The sequence below is a fragment of the Apus apus genome, chromosome 4, assembly GCF_020740795.1.
Source record: "Apus apus isolate bApuApu2 chromosome 4, bApuApu2.pri.cur, whole genome shotgun sequence".
In the NCBI taxonomy this organism is placed as follows: Eukaryota; Metazoa; Chordata; class Aves; order Apodiformes; family Apodidae; genus Apus; species Apus apus.
Window position 1 is genome coordinate 28,209,867 of NC_067285.1, and position 22,256 is coordinate 28,232,122.

General features: G+C 43.6%; 1 protein-coding gene across 1 annotated transcript; it reads right to left on the reverse strand.

Moving 5' to 3' along the window:
* Window positions 1-997: 997 nt before the first annotated feature.
* Window positions 998-16,488, reverse strand: SNCG (synuclein gamma). Its single transcript, XM_051617186.1, has 5 exons — window positions 16,178-16,488; window positions 11,175-11,216; window positions 10,179-10,306; window positions 2,489-2,569; window positions 998-1,393 (listed from the first exon to the last, which is right to left on the reverse strand). The coding sequence occupies exons 1-5, from the start codon at window positions 16,296-16,298 to the stop codon at window positions 1,373-1,375; spliced, it is 393 nt and encodes a 130-aa protein (XP_051473146.1). The 5' UTR covers window positions 16,299-16,488; the 3' UTR covers window positions 998-1,372.
* Between the last annotated feature and the right edge of the window lie 5,768 nt (window positions 16,489-22,256).

Below are 22,256 nucleotides of genomic sequence, written 5' to 3' on the forward strand. Positions count from 1 at the left end.
TCCCTTGTCAAGATAAAACATCCACTCTGAATGGAAATCCTGCAGTCTCTGCAAGGCAAAGCTTTATGTGTATTGTGAACCTGTGAGAGGCTGGTATCACACCTGCTAGATCCCTCCATGCTACAGCAAGTCTCTCCTGTAACACCTTCCATAGTCATCATCATTATACAGCTTAATGAAGATTAACAGTCTGATTTTGAAGCAGCTTAAACCTCTACAGTTTACACTGGATGGTCTGCCTGTAGGTGAACAAAAGACCCCATTTTTAGACCCATACTTACTAATGTGCTTTAAACTCATTCCTAATTATATACAGCAACGAGCTTGCAGCAGCATTTTCCCATTCTCTATACACTTGTGGATGTGGAAGGTCTCTACTGCTCTTGCCTAGCTGCTTACCTGCTGACTGGGCAGCTGCTGTACCTGGAACCAGCCCTGGTGCTCGTATTGCACCATCCTTCTCCTTTGGCACCTGCTCCCAGACTCATGCATTTCACAGCAATCCTGCCTGCCCCTGCCAGCAGTTCTGCAGTTCTGATCCAACAGGTCAGTGCCCATCATGTTTCTTTAATTACCTTCTAGCAGTTTGTTACACGCAGATGTCAGGATAGAGTTTTCAAGCTCTAGTGTAAACAGAATAAACATGTTAAAAAAAAAAAAAAAAAAAAAAAGCCGGCTTAGCCCAATGTGACATTCGTGTTCCTTTATAAAGCTTTCTTTTTTCCAATTTTCCCCAGGCAGCCTTTCTTAAATATGGGGGGAGGGATATTAAAAAAGTGAAATCTCTATTTTTCAGCCCGAAGAGACAGCAAGCTCACCTAGTTACACAACTGACTTCAGAAATACAGTTTTTCATGATTCCTCATCTTTTACACCATGATCTAAGGCCCTTACAGACCTGAGATCCTTACATTTTAATACCACACTTATAAAGAGTTCATCAGTTCAGAAGGATCAAAGTCTAACATGTACAAACAAAGCTGACAAAAAGAAAAAACTTGTTCAAACATTGTTTTATTAGTTAAAAAAAAAAAAAAAATCATTTCCACGAATACCTAGAGATCCCAAGTACCAGTGCAGATGGAGGCGAGACAGGGATCAGTGAGTCCGACCAGAAGACGCAAAGCGAGTGGGTCGGGAAGCCGCGAGGGAGGTGGGGAGGGACACACACCCCGGGACATGGCTGCACTTCACTTACAATCAGAGGAGTCTGGCTTACATATATTGTACCACTGGTTTATGAGGGAGGTGAGACTACAGAGCTGAATGCAGTTAGTCTGTGAAGAGCGGGATTTTCCTGTTGTAGTGCCAGCTAGTATTTCCATGTTTGCTCTTGGAATGCTTAATTTTGAGCTACAAGTCTCTAGGTTGATTAATTGCCTTCATTTTCACCCTGTGAGAAAAGACAAGACAGGAAAACAGTTAAATATTTCCACATATAGGTAGATTAAAAAATTAGGAGAAAAATCAATGCTAATAGTCACCACATAAAACCCCATAGACAACTACATAACATTAAGGACCATGCGGAAATATGCAGAAAATAAATGAATTATCTTTTTCTTCTGGGAACCAGACAGACTTCTGCTGTGACCTCTGAGGAAACGGAGGGTGCGATTTTGCATGTGGCTGAGGCTGAGCTAGCATGAGGCTGGGCTGCCCACAGCAGCAGTGTCCTGCTTCCCACTGCCAGCTCTGCCTTCTGCCCCAACGTACTGCCAGACAGCAGCACATGTGCACCCATGAATTCAGTCAGATTAGCAGGGCTCATTTTTGGGACTGGCACCAGGGCAGTGGTGGCTGGTGAAGGTAGGAGCAAGCTGAGACTTTTGGGAGCTTCAGACACTATAAAAACATCCTAAGTTTCAAGAGAAGCTGGAAAATGGGCAGTTTAGGTGTAAACAAAGCCCACTGCGGGGTTGTGAAGTGGGTGGCCAAAGGCCTTAGCACCAAAATCATAAAGGAAGTATCATATGGGAAGTATTGTCCACTTAAAACATCATGTTGGGCAATAAGACGTTGTCCTCCTTTGTTCCAGAGCTGAAATAGGCCCAGAGACCAATAATTGACCAAGGGCTTCAAAAGGACATTGCAGGTAGAACAGACATGAAAGTTAAAAAACCTAATTTAACTGTAGAAAATTCTAACCAGGGAAAAGCTATTCCATATGATGATAAAACCACAGCTTAACTTGAACAATTATAGGTGCATTTACACCTCAAAACCAGCCCAAACCAAGGAGCAGTTTACAGTCTGTCCAATCTATTGCTCATGGCAACTTCTTGGTCCCGAAAAAGGGAGCAGCAAAACTGAGAACCTTTGAGCTCACATTTTCTCCAGTTATTACTGATGTGAATACTGATGTGCTCTGGGTGCAGCAGATCTGGATGCACAGAAAGCAAAGGGGAGATTGTCCTGGGCATAATCCAGTAACCCAGAAAAAGCCTGCAGGGGATGGTGGGGACAACCCCGGGTGGCATCACCTTACCTCCCCGCCCGTGCTGGCTGCCGGGGCCCCCTCTCCCTCCGCCTCCGGCTCCTCGGGTGGCTGCGGCGCTGCCAGGTCCTCCTGCCAAGTCACAAGAGAGATGTTTGTCCTTACCAGCTCATGCAGAGTCATCGCCCTAATCTTAGACTGACTATTTGAGCAGGCTGCACAAAATGCAGATACATTACTGGTTTTAAATGATGGCAAATATTGCTCAAAATCCATTTTTTGTGCAGCTAGTTGGAGCAGATGTCTATGAAAAAGCAATTTTATTTCTTGCAGCCTGGCTTAGGGTCTTTTTCATACAGAAAATCAGTTCTTTTTCTGAAGTTTTCTTTCTTGTCGCTAAGACCAAATGGAGTTTCGACTCCTTCCATGTGAAGAAATTTGGGAGGAACAAATAAATTTACCTGGAGTCCAATAGATTATGCCTAGTCTTTTCCCACATTATCGTGCTTACCCTAAGCACTCATTGCACAGGCTAACTAATGTAAATTGCATATGTAGCAGTATTGTGGTGGCAGTAATGTCATGCCTCAGATAAAATGTCATTATCAAAGGACAAGTTTTCCTTTGTGTTTTAAATCCAAGCATTTTCGTAAGCACTTTGCGTTCTTTTAGCTACTTTCCATTCAAAGAAAGAGAGAAAAGATGTGTTATTACAAGGCAATTGCTTTAAACTAGAAACTGGACTGCAGATTTATTTTTGGTATGAAGGGGAGTAGGGAGATGGAAGCACTGCAACCTCATTGTCTTGCCATAGGCTTCCTGTTCTCCATGCGAACTACCTTAAGAGATCAATCCATCAAAGAAAGAAGATGGCCAAAATAAGAGCCACAGCCCAATACTAATGTCTGTTGCAGCTCTTGGCAGTCCTTGCACCTCCCTGCCTAGAGTCAGTCTGTTGATAGAGAGCACCATGCACTGGGGTGTCTCCATATGAAAAGCACAACGTGATTCTTTTTTTTTTCCCCCAAGAAAGGTGCCCTTGATTTGCATCGTGTTGCTGGCTGACATGATTCTTGCTAGTATCAGCCTGAAGCTCATGTAACCTAAGAACACCAAACCATGCACATCATCGAGACCAGTTTCTGGTTTCTAGTTCCCAGTGCAGCAGGGACCGAGGCTGCTGGGGAGAGACCACTGCTCCCATGGAGCCACTTAGCCACAGCCTTTCTAAAATGGGTGAACCCTCCTGTTGGCAGCAAACAGTCCTCACTACTCTGAATTTATGGAGGCTTATCTAGTCTCAGGATCCAGTCTGCGGCTTTAACGCACTTTATATGCATATGGGGCCACATAAAAAGGACTACACCTTATAACTCAACAGTGCATATTAGGTCAAAGCAGTAACTAGCCTCAATTTGTATTTTGAAGCTTTACAAGCAGACTTTTACATGTTAGGTGGAAAGAAAAAAAAACTTGCAATGCAAAGCAATGATAATAGCTACACCAGCAAGGTAGGTTTGTAGGTTTTTTGCAGGTGAGGTTACCAGCTGCCGTGTGAAATCATGAAGGTGAAACAAAGGTGACTGCCTAAGGCACTGAGCTGAGTTGGGAAAACTGGGAGACAGCTCATGGGAGCGCAAGGACAAGGGCAGTGCACCCCATCTTTCTACAGGGCACTGCCACCTTCTCTTGCTGTGAGCAGGGATTTCAGCTCTGGTAGATGTGGAACCAGTCTCAGAAAAGGGGATCCCTACCTCAGGACTAAAAAGTCCTGACAAAAGTGACTCATCCATCCATTTTCAGAAAGGGTAGCAACCAGGTTTCTGGAAAGTGTTTCTAAACTGTGGTGGAAGAACCAGTACAATTGCAGGATGAAGAGGTGTCAGGCCATGTTAGGGACATCTTCTCACAGTCTTTTTCTCACACGCTCCCCATCCTGCCCAGAAGAGCAAGCATGAGATGAGGAAGGGCTGCATTCTTCAGCTGGGCGTTAGCTGGCTGGGGATTTTCATGACTAGTCAAATAAACAATATACAGAGGAGGACCATGTGATGTAAGGGTCTCCATTGTGGATGAAAAGCCAGAAATTGTAGTTATAGCTGGGTACTAACCCCCACTGCAACACTGACTCACAGCGTGATGCTGGGCGAGAAAGCAGGGGTGAAAATCCAGCTTCTCTGAATAACAGCAAGAACTTTTCCATTCCTTCCAGAGTTCATCTCCTTATTAAAAGGGATAAAATGTTCTAAGGGAAAGGCATGTTGCAACCGTGAAATAATTAGTAACGCTTCTCCTGCTCTTAAACAGTAAGCAGATTTTTTTTTTTCCCCCTCAGAAATTATGCAGTATCTTGGAAAAGCACTTATTTAGCTTGTTATGGTCTTTTCTCTCTCTCTCTCTTTTTTTTCCCCCCCCTCTTTCTTTTGAGTGAATCTTTTTGGCTAGAGAAGAGAGAAAAATGAAATAGTTTAACATAATAGATAAGTGAAACACAAGACCTTAGAATTCATTATAGGAATACTATTTGAGTTTAAAAATATTTTTATATTTAAATATATTTCTATATAAAATATATATACAAGAGAAAATTTCTATATGTGAAAATACAATATTTCACTATTATCACTGATGAACAACTCAATAAATTGGGGCCTTCCATTTAGAAAAATATTCCTGAGCAATGTTAAGAGGTCTTAAATCGAGGTTACTATGGGCTTCTGGGTTCAGATATTTAAACATGTTTTTTTTAAACAGACCTTTAAGTCCATAGATTTTGCAAAAAAAAATTAATTACAATTTGATTCTTCAGATTTCTCCATTTCACAGGTTCTATGAAATTTCTTTCAGCTCAGCAGCTGTGTTTTATGTTCTGCTGGCTGAGTCCATACATGAAATTGAATTTGTATCTTTATCCATATTATGTTATAGTGGGTTTTTTTTTCACCAAAGTTCAGAGATTTAAAACCTTATCAGGATTATCTTCCTTATCTAACAAAGAAAGCATGCAGAGTCTAGGAGCTGGAACATTGCTCATCAAAACCTCAACAAATTCAGTGGAAAGCAGGATTTTTTATTCTTATTCTTACTTTAGGGCTGTAAAACCAGAGCTGTTCACTGGCATCCTTATCAGCTACAAATTTAACAGCCCACAATGGGACATCAATTGCATAAAGAGGAGGAAAGGTTCAGCCTCTTGTAGTGCTCTTAACCTTGGGCATTGGAGCAAGAGCAACACTACTTGGCAGTGCCCCCACACCACTCCCTGCTAAGCCCTCAGGCAACCTCACAGGTCCTGTGGACGGGCTTGTCCTGGATGGGTTTCAGGCTGAATGTGCTCAGAGTAATGCTGATAGCTCTGACTAAGAGGTCAACCTGTGATTCAAGTGTGTGGACCCACTGACAGGACAGACAGATGGGCTTGCAGGAGTCCTATCTTACCCTACACATCCAGGTGGACTATTGGAGGAGCTTTGTGTTCATCCAGCTCACAGCCAGACCCTCTTAGGGTTTCCTGTGGCTGCTTACACAAATAATACATATTTAATAATATTTAAATTCTCGTCCTATAGAATACTGGGGTACAGCCTTTAGCCACGAAGCAGATAGACAGTCTTGCAGACTTGAAGGCTTCACCAGTGTCACTAACTCAGCTATCCTGCATGTGAAAAGTACATGCCTGGTCGCTCTAATGAGATGGAGAGGGAAGCACAGAAGAAGTGCCTGTAGATAGAGTACCCCACCACACAACACTTTTGCAGTCTCCCCTGCTCTGTGGGATGCTGAAGGACACCACTGGGGTACATCACTGCATCCGTGAAGTACAATGAAGCTTCAATGTAGAGGATTAAGCTTGAGTACAAAGGGGAAGAGTTTTGACTATTTGATCTACTTAATTGTTAGACAGCTTGGCTGTTGGATTTCCCTGCTCCTCCTGCTTAGCAGCTCTACGTGCAGTGGCCTCTCATGCCCATGGTTGCTCTTTCCTAGTGGCACTCGCCCTGCCCAAACTTCCTTAAACAGGGAGCTCACTCATCAATTTCTGCTTCTAATTCCTTCAGTGCAAGTGTCTTAGTGTCAGCAGCACCACAAGGTTTAAGTGACAAGAATCAAGGCCATGGACGCCAACCATTCGTATCCAAACCGTACAGGATTATGAAAGCGACCGGCTGCCGTGGGCGATGGTGCACGTGTGCTGGATCAAGCCCAGAGAGGAATGATGTGATGCAACCAACACACCCAGCAGTTGCACATAACTGACAACTGCTCAAATAATTAATGGAGTGGAATAAAAAGAAAGATCAAACCCAATTAAAGATGACAGAACTGACAACTAAACCGTATGAAAACTGTCAGGATGAATACATCTAAAGGGAAGATCTAGATGGAGGGTACAGGGAAGTCCCTGAGGGACATTTTCTGTCTCTGTGTGTGTACACGTACATGCACTTGTTCCCAGCCACGTGGTGTCTGCAATGCAGCAAACTTTGTGCTGTGTCATGCAGACAAAGAATTACTCCTCTTCGAAAAAAGGGATGTTTAGCGGGTGGTTATCCCACTGAAATCCCCTAGTATCCACCCTAGGGCCTGGGATGGGTGCAGAGCCACAGACAGAACACATTACTAATGGGTCTGATTCCTTTGTGTATCAGAATTTCAGGAGGGTTTATAGTCTTTTAACTTACTTGTTTGGTTTTTTTTTAAATTAATACTTAAAAACTCCTCTAAAACAGTCAATACTTTCTTGTACTCAGTTACCAGGCCAGTGCCAAAGCCCTGCTAGGCAATGTCGATGCTACTCAAGGTTGCTTCTCGTCTGGCGCTTGGCACCCCTTGGTAGGCGTAGAGTTACTTCAGCCCCATTTCCTTCTGCCTGGCTCTGAATGCTCCACTGAGGACAGCAAGGAGCAGTCGGCTGCCAACCACCCCACGTGTGTCCACATTTCAGTGGCTGCAGTGTTCCGTGGATTCTTCCCTGTGGCCTAAGTCTCCATCTGATACACCCACAGAGCTCAACCACCCTGCAGCTGCTGCCCCAAGCAGCTTCACCCAGAATCCTTAGAGTTCCCCACTGCTTGCTAGTATGTGTCTGTCACTTATCCCAGCAGTCAAACACACAGATTAAATGTCAACAAGCTCCTGTAATTGGGAATGCTGAGCTGGGGACATGCATCTTAGGCCACTCAAGTCCTCAGACTCTAAGCATCCTGGAGCACTGCTCAGTGCTCACCACGCACTCACACAGACCCCCTGGTGCATTGACCAACTCTCTATAAAATAACCAGGGAAAAATACTGGAGATGGTTGAAAACAGAAATAAGATGTTAGCAACTGCTCTTTGCAATTAAAAAGGTGGAGGAGGATGGGATGGAGCATGAACAAGTCTCAGGACTGGATGCAACAGCTCCCTCAAATTTCAGGGTTTGGAACACTTGTGTATAATTCCAGGATTGTAAGATTATTTTTTAAACATCTAACTGCCTTCTCACTCTGCTTAGTGTGTCTCCCTGGGTCTCTCACATGCATTACAGTGCCTCCTGATGCTCTTGGCAGCCTCTGGCTCTATTTCCGTTAGCAAATTGGGCAGCACAAAAGGAGCAGAGCTGGAGAGAAAGCAGCTGGTGCCCAGAGCCCAGCACAACTCCTTTGCTCCTCTCAGGGCCTTGCTGCTGGAGCAGCTCTGCCCCCATGGCCATGAACCTATTAGTAGTTGGGATGCACTCAGTGTGCATACAGAGCTCAACCTTCAATGCTGTTGCTATCCAAAAGGTATCTAGTGGATGCAACTGAAGTATAGTGAGCGAAGATGACTACAAGATTTGCATTCCTAATCTAAGCTGAACTAAACCAGTAGAGTAGGTGACCCCTCTCTTTCACAGAAACCAACATTTCTCCTGAATATCTTTCTCCTGTGCCTCCTTCTGCATTGCTTTTGTCATCTCCTGACTTCATTCTGTTGCCTACCTCTGCTCTTTGGCATGATACCATGATACTGTGTCCCAGAGTTTCCTGGCTCACTCAAGTCTCCCTTCAGCATGGGATGCATCCCACTTTTTTCCTTCTTGATCAGTCCCCACTTTAAGTCTAAGCAGGTGGACACTGACAGAAGATGCCAGAATGACAGTTCAAATGCTTAATGCTTTAACCCTATGGAAAACTCATGGCTTTTGTATATTGCCTGCAGTCTGCATGAACCTGAAGCACTACTAGGGTGAAGGAATCACTGATTTTCTAGGGGGCTACCTGCACAAGGATGGAAAAAGATAATGTTGAGTGGTTGGAGCTGTGAAATTAAAATGTGTAAATTCTAGCTCATCAGTCTCGGAAAGGGGATGGTTTTCATTTCGGACTGCTGCTGCTCAGTCCTTGCCAGAAGGAGAGATGTTTTGGTGTCTGCAGGATAGATTCCTGTAGTCAGCAAATTCCTGGTCTCCTGGGTCAACCACCCCATTCCTGGTCAGTCAAAAGGTAGGAGGGGATAGTCTGGCCCCATGGAATTAGGAATCACTGTTTGCACTCCTGCAGCCTAACTGCTATTTCCTGTAGGAATAGAGATTAATCTTATCTCAAGGGCTTAGCAGAACTTCTGTGTCTGCCCTTTTCACATGCCTTCAGAAGGACATTTTGCGTCACTCATAGCTGCTGTTCTCTTTTGTTAGGCTATTCTCACAGGATTTATATGGTGTGCAGAAGTTTTGTTTCACATCACAATGTGTTTATGTGCAGGTCAGGAAATTCATCAGCCAACTGCCTGAACAATTAAAACAATTTTAGCCAGCCTTGCATCGCTTTGATTTTGGGTTTGGGTTTGTTGTGACTCATCTAGCTCATGCCACCATCAATGCTATTGACCACAACTCCCTACATGGCCAGGCTTACCAAAGAGCTGACAAATAGTAGCCTCATGTGCTGTACAAATGGTTGCTGCTTGTTACCACCCAGTGAAAGTGTCTTCTTTAATGATCAACTTTGCCTTCAACTAGGGAGCTGCTCTGCTCCTTCACATGCCCATTAATCCCCTCACTTGAAACAACCCAGTTTATCAAATTAGGGTGGAGGACAGAAGATCCCTTGTCTGAACCTGGCTTGGGTCAGGCGGCTTTTATCAGCAAGCACTTGGGTGTTGTCAAAATCAGCACAAAGCGGAGCAGGAGGGTCAGGCTCTCTCTGGGACCGGGCTTTGCCCGAGCTGCTGGTGCCCTCTGGCTGCCGGTGGCACAGGCAGCGCAGCTCCAGCTCCCGCACAGCCCGCAAACCTGGGAGCTCGGACCCTAGCCAGGAGCTCACTGCAGCCTGGCCGCAGTTCTAGGCAAGTGTCTGAGAAAAAAGGCTTTTCTTTGTTGCAAGACAAGATGAGCCACGATGCCACAAACCTACGAAGGTATCCATCTGAACACAAGATGTTTTTGTTTTTCCTATGAGGGTCGTTAAATGCTGACACCAGTTGCCCAGGGATATTGTGGAGTCTCCATCCCTGGAGATGTTCAAAACTCAAGTGGACAACCTGCTCTCATTGACTCTAAGGAGATTCGACTAGATGATCTCAACAGGTCCCTTCCAAAATAAATGATTCTGTGATTACATATTAAGCATTATATAATAACATTAAGCATTACATAAAAGCAGGTATTGCCCCAAACCTTTCCCTGAATAGGCAAAACCACCAACTGTAAATATTTGCAGGTATTTTAAGCATAATCCAAATACATCACTGTCCTCTACATCACTGAAGAAACAAACATACCTTTTTTACAACTCCTGTAGTGGCCACGATGTTCTCTGCTCCTTCCACAGTCTTGTTTGCCACTGTATTCACACTGGCTACTACAGCTTCTCCCACCACGTTGGCCTGCTCTTTGGTCTTCTCAGCAACTGGGATTTCAACAAAAGCAGAAAGTCAATGAGCTAGGCACTGCCAAAAGGCTGCCAAATCCACTGGGACAATAAAATGTCTGCATCGAGGTAAGAGAAGAAATTGGCTCTGGTCGTTATTTGGATTTTTTTATATGAGATCATGTCTGAATTTAGATCATGTACGTGAGGGTTTTGACGGATGCAAAATGCTGCTCGTGGAGAAGCACTGCACCCTGTCTGTCTTTGTGGGCAATAGGAGAATGAAAAAATCACTGTAAGATGCTATGAGACAATTGTGTAAATAAAGCTACTTTGCATCACAGGCTGTGTATGACCTCTCTCCAGGTACGTTTTGTTTGATTTAATACACCTGGGTAGAAAAAGAAGTAATTCAGTCATTAAATGCTCCAGGGAAATTATCCATTTATCTTTCTTCATGGCAGTCCAGATGGCTGCCGTCTTGGAGCTTGGAATACCTAAAGAAGAATCTCCTTGTGTCTCTGAATCTATGACTCCCTGACAGGAGTCTCCCAGTCTCCCAACATTTTGGCTTGACAGAACCCGATGCGAGTAGATCCGCTCTGCATGCTGGGCAGCACTGGTGGCCCTGTGAAATGTCTAAATTGCTGCAAATCCCGCAAGTCTGCCCAGTTACACTTGTTAGATATTTTGTTTTACCTGCTGTACTGGAGAAATATTTTCTCTCATCCACATGCACTGTAAATGCCAGACCTTGCTCCTGGCAAGCATCCTCCATTTGTCAAATGGAAATCATGCATGTTAGCAGTATCTCCCAGAGACTTTTCATATGGCAGGAATGATAGCTTTATCAAGAGGTCCAGCAACACATCAGATTTCCACATCCCTCTCAGGGCTGTGCTCTTACCTGAGGTCACACTTTGCACGACGCCTTCCTTGGTTTTGGTACCTGTGAAAGGAAACACACAATCCATCAGTGCTACCTGGCTAAGAACCCCTAGTTTCTGGACACTGATGGCATTCTGTTCTTATGAGGTGCTTCAAGGAGCTGTGGTGCTACCAGCATATCCTGCTAAGACACAAGCCATTTGTACAGCCAGCAGGGACTAGTCTCCTTCCCCAAGAAAGGGGAAGTACCTCTGTGTTGAGAGTTGGACGACTTCAGCTGCGACTTGTCTGGAGATGCTTAGACCTGAAAAGTCTTGATTTACCATGCTGAAGGATGAAAAGTTGTCCCTGGAGTATTCCCAAAATGAAAAGAACAGTCAAGTGGAGATAAATCAACATTAAGCTAGTTGTAAAAATTAATGTATATTAAGCCACCTAGTAAAATCTCAACTACTTCAGTCTTTCAAGACAAGGAATCACAGCTGTGTGTCTTTCTTACCTTTCAGCAGGACACTTGGCTGCAGTGGTAATTTAAAGCTTCATTCTATACCTCTAATAAAGACTCTGGAGGAACTTGAGGCTGAATTTACAGAATAACCACCCAGTACATACCTGTTCACTAGAGTCCCTTTTCAGTGCCTCAGCCTAGGCTGTGAGAGCCCGAGTGCAGCGACCCACAGAATGCAGATGTTTTCTCTCAAATTATGAAATTATACCATACATATGCTTACATTGTAGTTTATCTTGCTGTTCTCAAGACAGAAAAGCTAACAGGATGTGAGGGCATTCAGTGTGCAACACAAGTAGCCCTTAAGGAATAATTAATCTCTGTGGTTTTCCTGCAAGCTTGAAGTGACCTGCTATACATCCCTTCTGTTTGTATACTGCAACACGTCTGTTAAATCATATGGCAGATGAGCAGTCCTCACAGTGATTAGAAGTTTTTTCATGTTACAAAAACAAAGGATCGAATTTATCTCTGTTGGAAGGTAAACACACACATGCCAAAAGGCTCCATTCATCCCACTTTACTGTATTTTGTAAATCATCTGCACCTATACAGGCTCTTTTCCAGTTTCCTATACTGATACAACAACAGGATTTTTATGGCCAGCTGTCAAAATTATAGAAGTAGAGAGCCAGGCAGATCTTTAATTCTAGAAGCACGGGAGCATCCATGGGTGTGGTGGGAGAAACCAGCTACAAGCCACACCTCCTTCTAACTGCCTGAAAAGCAAAACACCTGCAGCGCCCTGATAACAAGAGATCCAGCCCAGCTCAATTCTACCTGATCCTTGTTATGTATTATTGAATGTAGTTCTCAATCGTTGATTTATTCTGGTGGTTGTAACGGTTGCCTGGGTAGATCAAAGCTGTTCTACTACAATATGCCCTCAATGTTTCACTCCACCCTCCCAAACTCTGTTAAAACTGGAGAAATTACATCTCTGTACTTTATGCTTGTTACCATTGTAAACTGCAGTTCCTAAGGATGCATATGATAGGAGTGCACTGCTGAAAACCAGATGTGTACAGAAGCACAGCAGTGAGCTGAGCATATGAAAGCCTCAAGCCACAAACATGAGCTCTCAAACAGGCCAGATGCACACACAGTTCAACTCGGATGCCATCCTGCTTTGGTTTTGCTCCCTGTGCCATTCCAGCACCAGACTGCCGCAACATCGATTTGACACACAAGATCTTCACCCATCAGACACAGAGTTTCAAGCTTAGCCCTTCTTTGCTGTTTTCTGGTCAAAGAGGAGTCGGTAGGGAAACAAAGTACATTATTTACTGAACTAGCCTTGCATACACTTCAGTTTTGCAGTGAGTGTCCTTAGTGAGACAAGAGCTGTACTTCTATATTTTTTGTACCAGCCTTGATTTAGGATTACTATCTGGGCTTGATTTTTTTTTTTTTTTTCTTTTTTCCCAAGAAGGAGAGGAGTGGGTGGGTGCCATATTTTCTGATGGAAAGTTGTTTCAGAAAGGCAGGATACAGGTAGAAGAAAACTACCCAACTCAATTTCATGACAGAAGCAATGGCAGTGGGAAGTGCCACCACTGCAGCCTGAGGAGAGCTTTCCTCATCTTCCTCACCTGCTCTTCTGGCCACACCCAGTGACTCAGGCTGAGCATCCATTATGCACCACAGGAAACCTGACCTTCTGGTGCATACCCGTGCCAGCAACTTGCATCTGTTGAATCAGAAAGCAATCACCTGATGCTCAATCTCATTCCACTCATTAGTCCTTGCCTGCAGCTTGTGTATACAGAATTAAAAGTTCAGGCATCCTGCCTTTTCTGAGTGCTATGAGTCTTCTGTAAGAGCTTTGGTATGACAAGGGTGCGACTGAGGTGGTGGAGCCCTGTGCAGTGGGAAAAGAGTTGTAGTAGAAAAGGAAATTACGATGTGCTCTAAGTCCTGCAGGAGCTTCTGCTGGAGTCACTGCAAGCAGAGGCTGGTGCACTGGGGCTTTCTGTGGCACTCATGATCAAAAGCTGCTCTGGAAAACGGGAAGTGCATTTTTGTTGAGGCTTCCTGAATTATAATATTAAGCAGAACTAATGACCTTATACTCAATAGTCTGATGCACTTTTGCATTGACTCCATTAGTTAACTTCAGCATCGCTTATCTCCCTATTTAAATAACCTAAAAAAGACAGCACATTGAATCAAGTTCTGGATACACATTGTGCAAGAACCCACAGTCCCTTTGGTGTACACAGAGGCTGTTACAATTTGGAGAGCAGGCTGCAATTTTACTAAGTGCCAACGTGGCCCATGCTAGAGGATTTGTCTCTCCTTCTGTGCACCCCCTTCCCTCCCCTGCATGTTCAAGAAGCCACACAGAGGGGCAAGAGGTTCCCAGCTCGGGACTCCCCCAGCAATGGTGGCAGCTTGAACCAGCCCAGCCGTGAACCGCATTGCAGTGCTAGCACAGGAGGGATGTAGGGATGTAGGAACTGAACCTGTGTGGCTCAGAGAGGAGGGATGAGCTGGCCACAGATCCCCAGTGACACCATCTGCTCTGGGCAGATGCCTCTGAATGAGCAATTTTTTTCTCCTGGGGCAGCAGGAAGTGACTCACCAGCTGTGGTAGTTGTGCCCAAACATCTGGTATCCTCCTTGGAGAGTCGGTAATAAGTTAACACAAACTTGAATACCAGTCAGAGATCCACGTAATCCATCATCCCCACAAATTTCTGAAAAGACCCTCAAGCTTTTAGACAAGTATTATTTTCTCGTAGCATCCAAAAATTCATGTTGCACCACACAACACTCCAGATCAAGCTGCTAGGAAAGGGCTCTGCAAAGGAAGGAGCAAGGAAGGAACAGTTCAGGTCTCTGATTAACTCTTCATGTATCCCAGATTGAGGAAACATGGCACAGATGACATACTAATCACTCCAGTTTTAATTAGTGTACCTGGCCTCCACCTTCTCTATTTAAAAATCAGTTATCTGAGCTAATCAGCACTTGGCCTTTGCTTTTCCTGCCTGTGAAAGACTGAATATTCCTCCAAGGGCTGAGCATCCCCTGGAATGCAACAGGAGCTGCATCACCCAACGCACTATCCAGTGCATGACAGGGCAGGAACTGGCAGTACTCCAAAAAACCTAACAAACCAAAGGAAAAACAGGAGAAGGCATTTAATCTTCACCTTGATACTTATTTGATCCTCATTGAGAGGTTAAGTTTTTACTAAGGCCTTTAGAAAACTTTATTGAAAAGGTTAGAATCTCACGCGCAGACTCTACCCCATGACAGTGCAGAAATGAAAACCAGGTCACAGCATGGAGACATACAATGTGACTGAACAAAGATGTGAGGAATTATGTATAAAAGTTTGGCGTAATCCTTTCTGACGTCACTCAAATCAGAAAGCAATGGGAGCAGTAGCGATGCCACAGTTTGACACCTGGAAGTGACGTATCACAGGCTGGTGGTTCAGTTACTGTGGTTAGCTTAATTATTTACAGGGATGCTGTTTACCTTTTTTCTTGCGAGTCACCTTCAAATGGAAATGTGACCTGCTACAAACATTCATTCACAGCATGCCAGTAGTTGAGGGTTTGAAATTTCAGGACTGAAACATTACCAGATCTGCTACACATAACATTTGTCTTTCATTTGTAATTTACAAATATGTACCAGTAGGTATTGTCAATATAACTGTTTGGAATACAGTAGCCACATGCAGCTGTGGATGTTGCAGCATGATAGCAGGAAGAGCCTGCATGCAAACTTTCCTGCTAAAATACCCCTCAGTCCCACATCTAGCAAACATGAAAAGCTGTGTGAGGTGCAGTAATCAGTCATCAGCCTTGGGAACCTGTGACTTCATTAGATTTTATAGCATCTGGACCATCTGATCATCCACCCATATAATTACATGTGCTAGATAGTGGAGATAGGGGTTTCAAGGGTGACCTTGAAGGGGAGGTTTCTGAAACAGCACATTAACTGTCTAAGCAGGACATCAGGCATGCTGGTTTCCAGACCCTGTACTTTGGGTCACATGAATTTGGGTGTCTCTTGTAAAGCAAGATTAATGTGTGCATAGAGTAAAATAGTATGTTTGTGGGGAAACAGATGCATCCTGCAATGCCTCTGTAAAAATTCTGCTGACTCCTCTCAAGGACCTCCTCAGCATATCTCTCTAATTGAGGTGAGGCAGAAATCAGCACTGCTTGCATGCTTGGAGAGGGAGAGACTCACCCTCACAATCAGTGAATAGTCATAAGGAAAACCTTCCACCTGGGCATTTGCTGTTTAACATTGCAGTAGTTCTGCCTCCCCTGCAGTAGTGGGCATTTCTACATCTAATTTGTAGTTGGGGAAACTGAGGCACAGGGAGGATGTGGCATCCCAGGCTTACACAGCTACTCTGTGACAGAGCTAAAGGATGTTATCCAGATCTCCTGCCCTTCATTCCTGAGCTTTGGCTGCAATATAATTTCCCTTTCTGCATGCAGCATTTCATACTTGAATGTAAATTGAAAATAGTTCTCTCTTACCTACATACATCACTCCTTCTTTAGTCTTCTCTGCAGCCTCCGTCACTCCCTGCTTGGTCTTTTCTGCAGCAGCCACCACACCTTCTTTAGCAATGGAGAAACCTTTCTTAAAGACATCCATCCTTGTTGCTTGCTAGGGTATTAACCAGATGATCTGAGTGAGGGACAGCAGCAAAAGGCACCTGAACAGCAGGACTGCAATATGCAGCCTTACCCTCGGAGGATACTTGACTCCTCTGGCTGTCTCTGCTCTTACTCCTCAGCTGGATGAAGGCAGTGTGGCAAACCTCACAGCTTTGCTGGCTCTTATTGATGAAGTGTGCTGCAGTGTAGCCAATGCCTGTGAATTGCTGATACTGAAATATTAATGATATGGATCTGCTTGGGAAAATTTCAGAAGGGAGGGGGAGAGGAGGAGAAGGAGGACATTGGTAGGTAAGGGACTGTCTGGAAAATTTCCAGATAGATAAAGCTTTTACAGTATGCTGCAGCTCTCTCACTCAAGGATGCTCTCATGTGAACAGGGAGGCTTTTTACCTAAAGTGCTGATTCCTGAAAGGGCATTTCTCTGAGGCTGCAGAAGGAGGCAAACACAAGCCCTCCTGGCTTCCCAGAGGCTGGAGAGCACGTGAAGCTGATAGTGTTTGTAGCAAACAAACAGGGTCAGGTTTCTTGGTCTGGCAGTTACCGGAGCCCATCCTGCACAAAACCAAAACAAGAACATAATTTTGAGTAAATACTGAGAGAAAAAGGCAAACAGCTAGAGCTTGGTGCTAAAGGAAAGGGAGCTGCAAGTCCCACTTGCCATGTTTGTCAAGCCTGAAGTTGGCTCCTCAAGGCATTTAGTATAAATTATGGCTTTTGCTCAGCAGCAGATCCCATTACAATGGTTCATTTCTGAAAAATCAGATGCCTGTTGGGGGAAATCCTGTTTCCTATTTGTTTCTCTGAGTTGCTGTAGACAGAGCTGTGCTGCCGCAGAGTGAAATGACGTCCTCCACCGATGTCGTGGCTCACGCAGGAGGCCTGTGCTGCAGAGCACAGCGGGGGGAGAACCATCCAGCTGAGACCTGACTGGGGAAATCTCAGTTTGCATAGAGGATCCAGCCAGCCACAAGGCCTCGCTAGGAAAAAATACCAAAACATATGATTGCTAATCACAGTTGGATAACCTAATGCGCTTAAATTTAAGCTAAAATGTTTTCTGAAGTAGATTCTGAGTGGCCCAAATCAGCTATTGTCCCACTAGCACAAACTGAAGTTCAATGCAAGCACCCTTGAAAGCAACTGCTGGTGCAATAAGGTGATTATTTGTTTGTATTACTATGTAACGGTGCCACATCTGAAACTACTGAAGCCGTGGAGCACTGGTCTCTGGGCACAAACCCTGAGCAGCTTTGGCTGCTTTTCCTTACCAGGCAAACAGAACACAAAATGCAGAGGTTTAACGGCGTTATGGGAGGGAGCACACCATAATGTCATGAGGTGTGGTGGTCTGTACACCATTGCTGCCATAAGTTACCAGCCTGGAAGGGTCAGACAGGGAATGATTACAGAGAAAAGACAAAAGTCTGTATAAAAATGACATGCTTGTACACACATGCAGATGTGTACAAGAACAGTTCTTACTCTGGAAGTAAGCTTATTTTTTTAGGTTTTGGGAGTGTTTTTTACTCCATATTGAAACAACTGAAAGATTATTGATCTGGAAAACAATGCTCAGATTTCTTGATCTTTTTCTCACAAGTGGGTCTCCTTACTTATAAACAAGGAACAAATTTCAATTTGAATACAGAGGAGCAAAATCTCTCACAGACTAATCCATTAATTAAGTTAATTAAACAAAGTGCAAGATTCAGAGAAAGGCCATCACAATGTTCCAATTATGAGTTCTCATTGTTCCAGACTGTTGCAGGAAGGAGTGAAAAAAGGGTTTTCATACCATCTTTCAAAATTTCCTTTGGGTGGCTGACTGACTGCTCTCAAAGGGGCACGTCTGGTGCTTCCTTCTCCTCCCAGTGTATTCTTAATTTGAAGATATATGTGTCTTACTCTATCACACAACCAGTGGTTTAAGCCAGCTGCTCTCGGAGTCAAGTCTTAAGACTCCCATTGATTTCATTAGACACAAGGCAGGAGTCTTGTTTTTACCACATTTGGTAAAAAGTGAATTTGCCATCTTTGGGAAGTGCTACTGGACCAATTTCCTTTTCCACTGGGCTTACAAGAGAGTACTAAAGCAGAGCACAGCACTTGCCAGGGTTATGGGTTTTGCTGGTATTTTCAGAACACCTAGTGTTATAAGGCGAAGTGAAAAGTATATTTTGATTTTGTTAAGTTCTTGTTCTGTCATTGTGATTTGTACAATTGAACTCTATATATCTTGTATTGCTAAAAAAGGTAAAAATTACATAAAATATCAAGCCAAACTGTGACGTAAAACATGATTCATCACCAGATTCAATTAGCCAGCACTCAAGTGGGATACTCCTTTCCTGCCTTCTTCTCTCCCAATGACCTTCAGACAGAGCTCACGAGAGGCATTTAAATGCCATTGGATCACTCCCAAGGCAGCAGGCAGTTTGCACAGGCATCCTTTCACCTTGAAACCCTTTCAGGAAAGCTCTGGACCCAGGACAAGGATGTAGGTGATCTATATAGGGTGGGCATCAATACTGGCTCCTGAATGTTTGCCACTCCACAGCAACTGTGGTACAGTATTTCTATTCTAAGCAGAGGATTCAGTTGTGGTTTGTTGCCAATCGTGGCTCAGGTGAACCTGACAGCAGCAGTCAATGTAAGCAACATTCGCATTCAGATTTTGCAAGGATCTCAAATTTATGTCTGAAAAACAATTTTCTCCTTGTATTAGGTAACATAATCAGCAACTAAACAGAAGCTACTCCAGTGGACAATTCAGAGAACCCGTATTCCCATCTCATCTGGCAGCAAACTCTTTTTCTCTATTACCTGCCTTGGATGACTGGGGAAAAGTCAGCTAAGCTGGACATTAAGCTCTCATTTTTTCTACTGAGTTTCATTCATAGCACTTCGTAAGCCAATTCATATCTCACAAACATTTAGCTGATCTGCATAATACCAAAAAGAAAGTTTCATATTGATTTATGCAACAACAAACCATCCAACTGTTGTTCGTTTAAAGCCCGAATTCTGTTTGTTCAGGCTTGTCCACTGAGTCCCTTGCTGTATAACACCGTGGTTTCTGGAGTCTCTGAAAGGTGCAGTTACCCACCTCCTGCATGCCTAAACCTCTCTCTCTAGGTGTTGGTGGCTAATATCTGGAAGCAGGCCTGTACAATGCCAGTAATTCTGGAATATGGTCATGACAAGTTTAATTGAATCAACCAATTCCCAAAGCACAGGCAAAGAAAAGGAAAGGAAAGGAAAGGAAAGGAAAGGAAAAAAGAAAAAAGAAAAAAGAAAAAAGAAAAAAGAAAAAAAAAAAGAAAAAAGAAAAAAGAAAAAAGAAAAAAGAAAAAAGAAAAAAGAAAAAAGAAAAAAGAAAGAAAGAAAACAGCAGAAACCAAGATTCCCTGTTGTCTACTGCCTGACTTTTTTCTTTGTCTGCAACAGACTAAAACAGGATTTTACTTAATTTGTGACTCCTCCCTCTTTATTTTTCCCAGTTGCAACAAAACCTTAACCTTGTCCTTTAATGGTGAACTTACAGTGGAACCTAGAGCAAACAAAGGTGTCTCACTGGATGAAAGGAGTGAGATTTGGTCATATTCTATTGAAGTATTTAAAGGGTGCATAACGTTTGAAAGGCAGGTAAGGAAAGGACAGACAGACTGCTTTTGTGGCTGGTAAATATCCTTTGTTCAGGAAGTTTTTGTACAGAGAATAATATTAACATGAACAGGATAAAACCTTGTTCTATATAAACAGAAATTCTTCCTCTCTCTCTCTCTCCATTTATGAAAACTTTAAAATGCCAAAAGGAGAGCTGTCTCAGACCATTAATTCTGATGTCCTAACAAAAACAAGCAGTTCTGTCTGACATCCTCTTGGCAAACAGTTTAGGACTTGAATCCCTGCATGCACGTTTGCATAGTTAATGAGTAATTTCCTCTGCCAGGGAATGAAGAGCTCGAAGGGAGTCAGAAGAGCCATTTTTGAGGCAGAGGCACAGCAAGCAGAGTGGTGCCAGCATGGCACTCAGCAGTCTTTCTGGACTGATCTCTGCCTTTGAATTCTATTCATAGCATTTGAGCAAACTAACAAAAATATAGTCAACAAGAATTCACCTTCCTCCTCTTAAGTACAGGCCACTGAAAGGAATCCTACCTAGCCCAGCAGCCCCCTCCTGGCACTCCTCTCCCTGTGCTGCCCTTCCCTGGAGCTGCTGCACAGGCACGTGTGCACATCGGCAGCGGGCAGGGAATGAGACAGCGTTTTCCAGAGCTGAAAATCAGGGCTTAGTGAGAAGTTATCCCCTTGCTGTGCAGCTACCAACAGAACTGTCCTATTCATCTTCCCAGACACAAAATCCTTTCAGCCATTCAGCCTGCTTCAGAGTTCTGGAACCAGGATATATCAATCTAAAGCAACACATGCTTATTAAAACAATTCCAGCTTTTTGAACAGTTTTTCCAAGGGTGTTTTGGCTTTTTTTTCCTTTTAAAACTCAGATTCTGAATTTAAGGCTGTAATATAGATTTAAAGGCAGTATGGAGCAGACGATGAATTTAGGAAGATACAAAACAGATGAACAAACAAAGCAATCTATTAACTGATAATTGAATTTCCAAGAGCTCTTTCTGCAGAGCAAATCTGACTGTGCCAGCATGTTTGCTTTCCAAGGATGCACAAAACATTTATCAAGCACATTGTTTGACTCCATTTGCTGTGAGGTCACCCATCTCCTATCAAACTGCAGCTGCAGGGCTCTGACTCTCAACAAACAGAAAGGGACAAGATGAGATTTTACATCTTACACAGATTATCCAGAGGACAATGATGCTGTGTGACAACTTGATTATGGGCCTGCAAACAGGACCTTGAATTCTTGGGGTGGGCAACATCGGAGGAGGTTAAGGGCTGTCTTTAATGGAAATGGCTATAATCACCAGATGAGGCAAGAGTAGTCCTGACAGTTACCTGCAAGATTCCAGGGCATCCTGATCAATCTGGTGTAACTGGAAATATCAGCTCTTTCAAGACTGAAAAGAGTTTGAAATGCATTTCTCAGAAATACCTGGGGGGGAAAGTATTTTCAGTAATAAGGACAGAGGACAAAAAAAGCTACTAATGACTGGGGACTAAGAATGGAGGAACAATATCTGTCACTCATCAATCTTAGTTGCCAAAATAAAGAGCAAGTGGGGTGTGTTTTGTTGGTGAGCTGTTCCGAGAACTGCTAGAAACTTCTGAGAAGCATCAGGGCAGCTCCAAACATCTCCACACTGCTATTACCACATCGCTTACTGATAGAGATTCAACAACACCTATTTGGAGCTTGGAGTAAAACCTATTTCCAAATACATTTCCGAATTTTGTCTTAAATTCGTTTTGTCTCACCCATTTCTTCCAATCTAGCAGTAGCATCCAGATCCATAAGGTACACAAAGCTTAAGTTAGGCAACTGAACACTGACCAGGTACCTGTTTGTAGCAGCTGGTGCACTGCTGCCTTTCTCATCTGGTTGGTACCTCCTAGAAGAGACTGACCTCAGAAAGCAATGAGCAAATCATTACAACAAATAACCTTATATGTTTGTTTTCCCTGGTTCTATGCTGAGGCACGAGCTCAAAAAAAGAGGCAAAGTTGGGATGTATCATGTTCCTAAACAAGTACTCTTTCTACTGGTTCTTCTACAGATGTTAAGCAAGAAAACTTAAAGCTCAGCCTGCCAATAAATGTTATGAATCAACAGTATAACCTGAACATGTTATTCAGGCACCCCAAAACAGGACAGTTATCAGGCAGAAATTTTAATTAGTGTTGTTTAGTAAGGAGGGTCATTTGTATAATTAATATCTTCCACGTGCTCCTGGCAGCATCCTGTGCTATGCTCATCACAAGGAAAGAGATGCCAGTCCCCAGCATGCTCAATATT